The sequence below is a fragment of the Salmo salar genome, chromosome 02 (genome assembly GCF_965601325.2).
Source record: "Salmo salar chromosome 02, fSalSal1, whole genome shotgun sequence".
Lineage (NCBI taxonomy): Eukaryota > Metazoa > Chordata > Actinopteri > Salmoniformes > Salmonidae > Salmo > Salmo salar.
Genome location: NC_138292.1, coordinates 26,700,355 through 26,712,639, shown reverse-complemented (window position 1 = coordinate 26,712,639; position 12,285 = coordinate 26,700,355). Strand labels below are relative to the sequence as shown.

Below are 12,285 nucleotides of genomic sequence, written 5' to 3'. Positions count from 1 at the left end.
TAAACATTGTTTTTCTATTACCTCTATGGCTATTAAATGGCAAAAGACATACCTCAATGCTTGTTACACATTTTTAAAAGCCCTGTGCTGCTATAGCCTACCCAACATGCAAATGCATTTAGTCACCATGTACTCTAAATGCAATGCTAGAATTACTGGTTTTATTATATTCTGGTGTTCTTTAACCACGTGGTCCAGACAGGGAGGAACGTGTATGCCATGCCATCAAAGCCATTAGCCAACATCAATAGTTAAAGAGGTTCACCATACTCTTTTAGCTTTAGCATGTATTCAAATCAGCCTTCATCAAATATTAACCATTAATTCTGTTTTTATTTCAAAGCTGCCTTTCATGAGACAACTCTTCTAATTTTTTTTTTAGAGTTTCACCCAAATCTAAAAATCACTTTGCATTCTCTTTGCTCACGTAACCCGCTGCAGGAAACTACGCTAAAGATGTCTGTATGTACTCTCAGGTTTTTGTAGAGCAGGACTGGGGTCATTTCTATTTCATCTCTACTTAGTTCAAGAAGTGAAAATGTGGTGCAGCATGTAGGGAAAGGTTTTACTGATTGTATGGTTTGTGTTACTGCATTGGTTCAGCAACCTTATTAGCCACCTGGGATTGACAAATGTGTATTCACTTTTATTCCGGTGTATTTTGTTCTATTGTGTAGAAAAAGGGTATAGAAAAGAGGTGTATAAAGAGGAAAAACCATCTGGTATTATTAAGCTAATTAATTTCTCAATTTGTTTCCCATTCCTACTCGTACCGTTGGGACCTTCTTCTGCACATAATATATCAAACCGCCCATGACATGAGAGAAGAGAAATGGACGTTGACGTGCCTGTATTAGGCTGTCAAACCTTCAATTTAGCAGATTATAGTTCCTCTCCACTCCTCCATGATGCATCGGCAGCAGGAGAGAATAGGCTTTCATTTGAATACCTGCTTGTCACTTTGACTGGAACTTAAGACAATTATTCAGTAATGAGACAAATGTGTCTTGACAGTCCATGATGGAAAATAACACACCTAATTGAGAGACAGCACCAGCCGTCTGGTGAATCATTGGGATGAATCACTTTCATATCTGGGTAGCTGGGTAGAGACAACCGCAGATGCCTGGCAATGTGGGGGAAACGCATGTAGAATAGACTGTAGAAGAACACAGACTTCATCATTATCAGTCACGTGCATGATCTCAAATAGACCCTAACTGTAAATATTTCCACAACTGTGTTCACAACAGTTACGTTTTCAGGCCAATTTGGTGAGAATGTTCCCAATACAGAGTAGTAATAATAAATAATATCTGAGATCTCCTGGGAGACCTCCTCCAGAAATAGAATAGGTCTTAAAGCAGGCGGAATGATCCTCATTAAAATAGAACCAGTGGCTTATTCTATTTTCCCCTTGGAATGAGTAAATAAAGATTACGTTTTCGACTGTGTGTGTGTGTGTGTGTGTGTGTGTGTGTGTGTGTGCACTCATGTGACTGATATGAAAAATCAAGCTGAAGGGAGAACGAGGAAGTAAGGTGTTGATTGGTTGTGTCTGTGTGTATAATATTGTATGTGTTTGACTGTGTAAGTATGTGAGTGTGTGTTCAATATGAGTTTAATGCGATTATCAGAGGGCTATGAGGAGGTAGTGTTGTTCTGGGACACGCACGCACACATATGCTCGCACGCACGCACATACCCCCCCACACACACACAGATATTATGGGAAGTAGGAGGAAGAACAACCCTGTGTGTGCATGTGTAGATGCTATTCTCTCAGGACAATGTTGTGTGATTCAAATTCCTAATCTGAACCCTCACCTGAACAACACCACCAAGTCTTTGTAACCAGGTACATTGTCAAAATGTTCATATCAGTTCGATCTGTACAGACCAGGGAGCAATATCCTGCAATGAACTTAAACTACCTTGAACTAACTACCGATCTGCACAATAAAACCAAGTTAGAGGGCTATCTGAGGGTAGACTTTCTACCTAGATCTTAAATTACAATAAAACCAAGTTAGAGGGCTATCTGAGGGTAGACTTTCTACCTAGATCTTAAATTACAATAAAACCAAGTTAGAGGGCTATCTGAGGGTAGACTTTCTACCTAGATCTTAAATTACAATAAAACCAAGTTAGAGGGCTATCTGAGGGTAGACTTTCTACCTAGATCTTAAATTACAATAAAACCAAGTTAGAGGGCTATCTGAGGGTAGACTTTCTACCTAGATCTTAAATTACAATAAAACCAAGTTAGAGGGCTATCTGAGGGTAGACTTTCTACCTAGATCTTAAATTACATCTATCTCTCATACTCTCTCTCTCCACTCGCTTAACCTCTTCCTTCCTCTCTCTCTCTCTCTCTCTCTCTCTCTCTCTCTCTCTCTCTCTCTCTCTCTCTCTCTCTCTCTCTCTCTCTCTCTCTCTCTCTCTCTCTCTCTCTCTCTCTCTCTCTCTCTCTCTCTCTCTCTCTCTCTCTCTCTCTCTCTCTTCGCAAAGTAGGACTAATGGCCTGCATGTTGTCTCTCTAGAATGATGAGTTGAAACTGAAATGTGAAAGACAACAGGATTAGCGGGAGAGAGGCAGCATGTAGATACAGTGTGGTGGTTTTACCCTCATAACACATTACCACGCTCAATTACTGCCTTTATCCCCGACCTTCAGAGGCTCACCCCAGGACTGGAGGGGCGCACCGGGAGGACTCAGGGTCTCTTTGTTTCAGAGGAGGGGGGAGGAGGTTGGGGGGAGAGGGAGGGAAAGGGGGAGGTTGAGGGGGAGGGAGATGGAGAAGGCTTGGGCAGTGATCATGTTTTGTAATAATCCCAGGCTTCGTCTGCTGCTGTGAAGGACGTGTGTCACAGACAGGCAGATTGTTCAAAAGGGCAAGGTGCCTGTGGCGAGCAGGTGCATGGAGATGGTTTCCGCTTGGGCGACACTGCGAGTCCTGCTTCACATATGTCCCAAAAGTGCCAGCGGATGTCTGACCGTCTACCTTGACTGTCTGTGTCACTGTCTACCTGTCTGTCTTTCTGCCTGTCTGAGTGCAGGCTCTGTAGGATGTAGTACTGACTGGGCTAAAGGGAAGTGGGAGGGAGGAGGGTGGGAGAGAAGAGTGGAGTGGGAGGGAGGAGGGTGGGAGAGAGGAGGAGAGGGAAGTGGGGCATTGGGGTAGAAAGATGGTCTGGGGAGGAGGGAGGGAAACCTGTGGCCCCACATGACTGAGAACTTGATTGAAGTTTCCTGTCATCTTCTCTGACTTTGCCTCTTCCTCTTCATCTCTCATCTTGCTGGAGTGACATTTCCAGTAAAGGCTCTTGTTGGAGAAATATTTTGGATTTGACATGTATCTGTATAAAACACTGGAGGCATGTTGGAATTGTGTATCAGTTAGGCCTAGACCTAGATTATCCATTTTATTTGTAGAGTATAATCAACTGTTACTTCATCTATTACATTTTATATCTTTGAGGTCTTTGGATCGATGGTAGGCCTAATTTGTATTGATTGACTGTCCCACAATATCACCTACTGTAAATACTGTACCTTTTGGTAGTAACAGTTGGAAGGCTTCCTATTCACATAGTACTCAATACCAGCACAGCACTAAGAGTTTGTATTTGAGTCTGAGGTATTGTCCACATTCTGAAATCAAGGCCTAAGCTTCCTAAACTAACTGTCCTCTGAGCTCAAAAGGTAAATCATAGTCGCTTCTCTCTGGGCGTCGCTCATCCACCGGATCCTTCCTTCTGATTGGCTGCTGCAGGGCAGTCATGCCCCTCCCACTTCCCTGTTGGAGAAGAAAGCTGTGTCAAGAAGGTGAGAGACATGACAGTACTATATAGCACTGTAGGCCAAATCCTAATTTGAAATAATTTTAATGCAAAACTTCCCATCCAATCTCTATGTTATTTGGAAAAAACTCAAGGTGATAAAACACATCTAGTCCAATATGTGAACTATAAGGGTCATCACCCCACAGGGGATCAATAACTAGTACTTTATCCCAGTGGGGTTGTGCTGACCTGAGGGTAACTGGGTAGTGGTGGTCTCCACTCTTGCATCTGCTCTGGTAAACTGGGGTCAAACTGGGAAGGAGGCAGTGGGAGAGACAACCCCAGCATGTCCTGATACATGCCCCAGCCTCTCACCTCCTCATACTCACGGCCTATGGGCTCCAGTGGGTGGTGGCGGCCATCTTAAAAAAGAGAGAGCCAAAGAGGTAAGTTAAACAGAGAAATGTCTCTGTCTTTGCTCTTGTGATATATTATTCATAGGTAGTGTTTTGATTTCTCTCACCTTGCCCTTGTGCTCCCTCGGGGTGGGGGTAGAGAGAGGGGCAGTAGTCACTGGTGGGGTAGTAGTAGTGGGAGCTCTCCTGGGAGGACAAAGACCATAGGTGAAAAACAGAGACAGATTCTGTACTGTACATGGTGACTCTGTAGAGCGATACCTGACAAACAGTATATTTTTTAACCTAGACTAAATGTATTGTTTTTTAACTCAAGGTTAGCTAACATCTCTGAGGAGAATTTGCTTGCATTAGAGCCTATTCTAACAGTCTCTTTCTGACGGTGTTGTTATATTCTACTTAACACTTTTCTGCAGGGTTCAAAGCCTTGTTGGCCTTTTACAATGTGCAATTTCAGCAGGATCGAAGTGTATTTTGAATGCTAATTGTGGGCTATCGATCTCCCTTTCCTACTCTGAGAACAGCCAACGGTGTTTATTCGTTTATCTCTCCTCTGTTTCCCTCGTTATGCCTGACTCCTCCACTTCCCCTCTTCTGACCGATCTCCCTCTTCCTTAATCCTTCTTTTTCTGTTCACCTCTCCACCTCTGTCTGCTAGCATGCTCCTACCTCTCACCCCTCCTGTTTTCTCACTTTATTATTCTCCTATTCCTCTCTAAGCCCCTCCCTTTCTGTCTCTTTATTTTGTCAACTTCCTTTTCGCTCCCCTTCATCCACCCCTCTACCTTACTGTGTTTTTCACTCTCTCTATTATCTCCCCCTCTGTCATCCCCTTTCTTCCTAGTTCCTCTCCTTACTCCCTCTTTCCTCTCCTTACTCCCTCTTCTCAGTTGTGCAACTTATTAAGTATCCCCCCTTTTCCCCTCTCTTTCCTCCCCCAGCCAACCCCTCCCCCCCTCCTCTTACCCCAGCATAGCTCCCATAGACGCTGCTGTCTGGTTCTGATCCGCTGTCGATGAGGAGGGTGCGCTGGGCCGCAGGGTTCACCAGCTCTCTGACCTCGTAGTGGAGCCGCTGGCAGTGAACACAGTGGACCTGGATATGACAGACAGAACAAAGCATCTAACCTCCATTCTTTTCTCTTTTTTTTTATTACAAAATACAGTATCACATCCCAACGCCCTAACCATCCACCCACATCCTCCTATCTCAATCTTTTATTTATTTATTTTCCCATTTTTAAATTAAGGCATATCAACATCATCCAATCAACACCCTCCATCCCATCACCCACCCACACCTCGTATGTCACTCTTTCTTAATCCTCAGGGAGAAAATAGCTACATACAAAGACATGTACACTACAGTGCACAAGAGCATAGCACTGTCAATGCAATATGGCATATTGCATTTAAAGTATTTTTGGATGTGACACCTGTATTTGCACTGTTGCTTTGCCCCCTAATTGCAAATTTAGACTGACAGGAGCGTCTGCTTTACTCGTTTGTTGCTACATTACATCATAGAAAACGGGAGACTTTGTCCGTCACAGGGTCCTGTAGTTTTGCTGTTGTGGGTCCTGGGTGTGGTCTGTCGGAAGGGCAAGGTTTAGGCCTCTGAGAGGGGATTGGACGTATAGTCATTTGTCTGTACCCACAGGACTGGATTGGGTGCTGATTAGACGGGACACACAGAGACAGACTAAGATGATGACTCACCCATCTCCTTCACTCTTCTTCCCATCTAAAACACTGCCTTTACTCTCTGGAGAAGAGAGGGAGAGTGAGAGAGAGAGAGAGAGGGAGAGAAAGTGAGGGTGAGGGTGAGAGAGAGAGGGGGTGGGGGATGAATGAGTGGGGATTAGAAATGGGATAGGGGCTCTATTGCAGAAGTAAAAGAGGTCTGACAGAGAAGGATGGATGAAGAAATAGAGAAGTGGATGGTAGGTGAACACGAAGGGTGGAAAGGAGAGAGTGAGATACGAGGTGTGTGAGATAGGCGACCTGACAGTTGCAGGGAACAGAAACTGAGGGAGACAGAGAGATAAAGGAAGGGAGGGAGGGATGGAGGGAGAGAGGCTAAAAATTAAATAAATGAGATAAAGGGAAAGATAGAGGGGAAAAGTGACAGCCTTGGAGGATGGTTGCGGAGGGAGGGAGGGGCAGATGGGTGTGTTTGGAGGGAAAGGAGGAAGAGAAGAGATAAGAGGACACAGAGAGAGAAATCGCGCGAGAGAGAAATAAATGTGAGTTGCATTAAGATTCAGGCTCAACTCTTTGGTGACTTGGGCAGAGGTTTCTGAGACTGAGATGCAGAAGAAAACAGTCACACAACCTTGACCATGGTACTGCCACGGTTACCTGTCTGGCCTCACCTCTTCTTCTACCTCAGACACAGGAAGCAGCCCAGCCAGTTGATAGCCAGCAGCGGAGCCCTACCTACCACCGCCATGATCACAGTCTGATACAGCGACAACCCTCTCGTCTCTGGTTTACAAGAGAAACAAGAACAGGAATGAGCTGATCCACCATGATGACATCATAGGAAGCAAGAACCAGGAACAGGTTGTTTGATTGTAAATAATTGTGGTTTGTGTGATTTAATAGCTTTTGTGTGATTAAGGGGAAGTAGAGTGAGGCCTTAAGTCTCTGGGAATGTTTTTTTTATTGTAAGGTGATAGTAAAAGTAGAGAAAAAGGGTTAGTTGATATTAGGGAGTGTGTAGTTTTAGGTAACTGTCTTTCAGGTCTCCGGTCACTGGAAACCACAGATATTCTCAATGGCCTAAACAGCAACAAGATAAGAGGAAGTTGTGCCAGCAGTGGTTGAAATGATTGAAACTCCTTGGTCATGGTTAGCAGAAGACCATGTCCTTAATCAGGGTGAAAGCCTCAGTGGAAAAGTGCTGTGTGATGTGAGTGGAAAACTACTGATATATCATTGTATGGGTGGGGGAGCTTTGCTTGGATATAAGAGAGTGCTGTGCCACTCGAAAGGCACGTATACGGCTGCACCGTTTGACACGCGCCTATTACAGCGATTGCGTCTTCGGTATTAAACAGTTGAACTTCACTCTGAGTTTTGACTCTTTTGTGGTAAATACGTTTATTGCATATTGAGTCAAACGTATTAAGGGATAATAATAATCAGTACGAAAGACGGTCTATCACTTCCTTCATTGATTGAAGACTAACACAAGGAAAGAAGGTAGCATTTATGACCACGGCTGCCATAACTACAGTACCATTACTCAAAGAGCACACAAGATTTAGCCAAATGAAGCTAGCTGCTTTGCAAATAGCCATTTTTCACAGTCCAAACAAAAATAAAATAAACTTACCCTCCCCCAAGGGATCCTCTTCCTGGACTGTTCCTTCCCACTCTGGTTAGAAGAACCATGGAGTGCTAGGGGAAAAAACATCAATGCTGTTCTACAGCTGCAAAATAAACCTGGGTCAAATGTCAAATGACATCCTATTCCCCATATGGTGCCAAGATTATTTCTGTTCTACAAAATGGGGCATAGGATGTCATTAGAGACAACCTGATCTTAATACCAGCTGGGCAGGAGTCCAAACCAACTAATGTCCGACCATTGTCCCTCTCCTAGCTAGGACCCAGAAGTCATGTTGTGAACTTGCTCTAGACTGACCCTCGGTGGTGATGGTGAGTACTGATTTGTTGTCTGCGTAGCCGCTCTCTCCCATGGAGATGAGTGCGTTGACAGAAAAGTTGTATGTAGTGGGCCTGTCACAATGAAGATGTTTGCTCTCGGAGGGAACACATCCACGTAGAGGAAACGCAGTCAGCCCAATGGTAGCTGTCAATCAACAGTATCTCAGTCAGTACATGGATGGGCTCTAACCTTACAGGAGTGAAATGGAATTGACCCTTGATCCAGACCTGTTCCTAATATGCCTATCAAGGATATGTTGGTTGCTTATGAATGCAAAGAAGAGATCACAATATTTGACACATCATGTTCGGTCAAACTGTAGGCAATGCTCTATCATCTGACATGGAATCTCTGCTCCAAGCTCCCATCGAAGCCTGGGGTCCATTCTAGAGTTGCAGAGGCATGGGTGAAGCTGACCAGGCGGAACTCTGAGGGAGGGTGTGGTTGATCTGTGTGTCAGAGAGAGAGATGGAAGGTGAGATAAAGAGAGGGGGGATAGAAAGAAGGGTAGTTGAAATAGGAGGATAGAAAGGATAAACAAGAGAGAACGACAGAGGAAGAGAGCAGAAGAGAAGAAGAGAGTTCAGCACTAGAATGAGAGAGAGAAGCTGTGCTTGCAGGCATGCAGGCAGCTCTGTTTGCAGAGTAAATCATTTCCATTATCAGTTCTGCCCATAAGATACGAGGTTAGAGGGGTCAGTCTTATTTGGATCTGTCTTTTTTTAATCCAAACCGTGGCAGCGAGGCGGGCAGGGAGAGAGAGAATACAGCCTTCTTTCCTTCCCCGACCTTCAGATGTTAAGGAAGCATATAACATTTATTATCACTGCGTCAGATTAATTATGAATATTCAAGGCAGTAAAAAAAAACGGAGGGAGAGAAAAAAACAGCAGTGAATATTGGATTGTATTTTACGCTTTTTATGGTAAACATTAAATGTGTCCAATGGAGGCGGGGGGCTCGCTGGGAGCAGGGGCCGTGTTGACATCTCCGGCGTAGGAATACGCTTGCTAGTGAGCTAGAGGGCGACTCAGCCTGTGTGCGCGGAGAGAGGAAAGCGTATCATTGCAGCGTTATCTGACAGAGAGGGGAATTAGAGCTATAGGCAGGGGATAAAGGAGAGATATATCAATAGAAATGACATAGCTAAAGGGTGTCTGACACTGAGGACTTGCTCTTCCTACCGTCGAGAGAGACTGAAGAGTTTCTCCATAAGCTGGAGGGTCCTACCACACTAATAAAATCGTGGACAAGGCAGCACATACACAAACACACAAACGCACAAACAGTATTATATGAGAGGACGTAGCTAAATTAGGACCAATGGGACTCTAGCAGTTGGCTGTAAAGTACGTGTTTTACATCATAGCAACATCCTTGGGCCCTGATGTCTGACCTAACCTCTGACCTTTTACCCATTCACACATACACACACGCTGACACACACGCATGCACACATACTGGTGCTGAGCAGTTGGACGTTGTGAGCAGTGCAAGTGAATACTGCGTAGTCCAGCGCTGCACTCACGTTCACCACGGTTACCGTGCTGGTGTGTAATGAGCCCTCCCTAACGGTCTTCTCCTCGTACCTGCAGTACACACACACACACACACACACACACACACACACACACACACACACACACACACACACACACACACACACACACACACACAATATGGCTATAGGGCTATAGGGCAGGCAGCAGGCACGGGGAGAAGGTGAGAACCAGATGGAAAGTGAGGGGTGGGATGTGCTCTCACCTGGTGTGTATGAAATCTATGGGCACGCCGTTTTTAGCCCAGGAGAAGTGGAGCCGCGGGATGCCCTTTCCCTGGCACACCACCTCAGCTGTTCTGGTGCTATCCCCTCTGCTCGCCACCTTATTCCACTGAGCCCCCTTCTGGAGCTCTGGCTTAACTACACAGGAAAGGACAAACACACAGCCAGAGATGTTCATATTGTACATGTACAAACAGAAATGGATAGACAGAAACATGAAATACATGCAAATGCATACAGATGTGCATAGAAATAGTTAACGGTGCCACACAAACAAAGACACCCACAACCCTTTTCCAGTCCGTTGCACCCATGATGTATTCACACTACATGATTGATAGATCTTGGTAGAGCTCGTTAGACCCACAGCGCACCACCAGCTGGACTGCCACGCTGGCAGGGGGCGCTATGTTGTTGTCGGCAGTGCACTGGTAGCGACCGGCATGGGCCTGAGTCGCCCCTTGGATGGTCAGCTGCCCAGTGGCCTCATCCTGGCTCTGCTCCCCATCTCCTCCATCTCCCCCTCGCCAAGAGGAAGACAGAGAGATGGGTAATCGAGAGGAGGACAGCATGCATACCTTCGTACACCCCCAACCCTTCCTGTGCAAGATCAGTACAGGTACTCCAGGGGGAGCGGAGAAAGAGAAAGAGAGAGAAAAAGAGTAAAAGAGAGAAAAAAGAGAGCAGTAGATACAGGATAGAGAGCGTACGTTGATAAATGTGCCCTTTAGTCGATGCGCCGTAATGAAAGCTATTTTTCTGGATTTGGGCTGAGTGTGGAGCCGGGAGCCGGGAGAGGTGGGGTGGAAGGATAGTTAGAGCCGGTGAAATATGGCACGTCTCTGCATTTAAGAGGGGGAGTGATAAACGGTAGGAAATTGTAAAATAAAAGAAAGGAGGCCAGATAAAGGGAAATCAAATCAGGAGAAAGGAGAGGTGAGATGAGATGGGCATATGGGGGTTCTCACCAGTCATCACCAGGAGAACATGTCAGTGTTGATGATGGGGTTGGCATCTGCTACACAAAACAGGTCTGCTGTCTCCCCCACGTCCACATACACTGGGCCTTCCGCCATCTTCACACTAGGGGCATCTGGAGAGTAGACAATAAGAAAGTAGGACGAGAGAAACAATAGGAAAGTAAAATTCTACTTTGGAACTTAGGGAACAATCAGTCACTCACCACCCACCGACTCCCAACTCTCTCTGCAAATATATTAATTATATTGTATTATATTCCATTGTAATCTATTCCATTCTATTGTATTATATTCCATTCTATTCTAGTCTATTCCATTCTATTCTATGCATCACTGATCTTACAGACACCCTATACATACTGTAACTAATGACCTTTCTGACCACTTTACATTAAGTATTTGCCAATCAATTTAACCCCAGTATATTTTGGATCTGTCCCAACCCCTTACTGTCAGACACCCCTGCCCAATTCAGTGTCCCTAAATTGGGCCACATCACACTGGAGGTTCTCCATTGCATGCTGCCTGTCCTCCACTTTAGAGGCAGGGAGGGTGCAGTCATCATGGCCCACTTACCCTCATTCCATCCCTCCTTCAGTCAGTCACTATGTCCTGGATACAGCAGCACTATGACTCCACCAACATACTGCAGTGTAATCCCTTTCCACCTGGCTGTGTGCTCTTCTCTTCCTGTGGGTACCATCTACTTATAACAGTAGTGGCATTAGTGCCCCAATGCCCCTGTCTGTGTTGATACACACAGCACACTGATGGAATCACCAGAGACACTTACGGCCTTCTCACATACCACATTCATTTCAACCAGGAACAACATTGTTAAGTGGGCTACAGCGCCACGCATAAAAGCTATTACAATCCTTTATACATTATGGATACCTCCAACTGTCAAGTTCCATCGAATCAAGACAGTGCTGTGCTGTCTGTCCATTAGGCTTGTTCTGCACTGTAGGTTTTACTGGAACATTCAGACGTGCTATTATTACATCATTAAGAGTGGAGGCAGTGGGATGGAGATGTGTCGGTCGGTTAGTTCAAGGTTGTGACAGGATTGGGGATGTATTGGGTATACAACACTGGCATGTAATGTAAGTGGCTTGATGAACCACATTCGCGTGAGGACTGAGAAACCTTGCCTGAGTCCTGAAGACTTGTGTTCAGTCCCTGAGCTAATGCCTAGACTTGAGCTCAGTGTTCTAACACGGTGTTGAGGTGAGTAGACAGACCAGATTCACGCCAGTGGGTCAGACTTACACTGTACGTCCAGAGTGATGGTGGTATTGTCAGCCCCACCTCGTTGGTACAGTTCACAGTGTAGACCCCGGTGTCTCTCCTTGTCACATTCCAGATCTCAAACTCTGTGCTCTCAGTAAAGTGGTACCGAGGATCCATTTCTGTTCATAAACACACACACACAACCACACCCACACACACACCCGCACACACACACACACCCGCACACACACACACACACACACAACCACACCCACACACACACCCGCACACACACACACACACACACACACACACACACACACACACACACACACACACACACACACACACACACACACACACACACACACACACACACACATTATAAACCACATGTCCCTAAGCCACTCAT

The 12,285-nt window shown here is 45.5% G+C and overlaps 1 protein-coding gene and 1 pseudogene across 1 annotated transcript; both read right to left on the bottom strand.

The window, feature by feature from the left end:
* Positions 1–3,401: 3,401 nt before the first annotated feature.
* On the bottom strand, positions 3,402–8,615 carry LOC145850328 (uncharacterized). The gene is made up of 4 exons (XM_082961442.1): positions 5,169–8,615; positions 4,310–4,388; positions 4,036–4,208; positions 3,402–3,800 (listed from the first exon to the last, which is right to left on the bottom strand). Exons 1-4 carry the CDS (start codon positions 5,322–5,324, stop codon positions 3,678–3,680), a joined length of 531 nt encoding a protein of 176 aa, XP_082817568.1. The 5' UTR covers positions 5,325–8,615; the 3' UTR covers positions 3,402–3,677.
* Positions 8,616–9,265: 650 nt separating this feature from the next.
* The window catches only part of LOC106577666 (nephrin-like), a 53,964-nt pseudogene continuing 50,944 nt past the window's right edge, over positions 9,266–12,285 (bottom strand).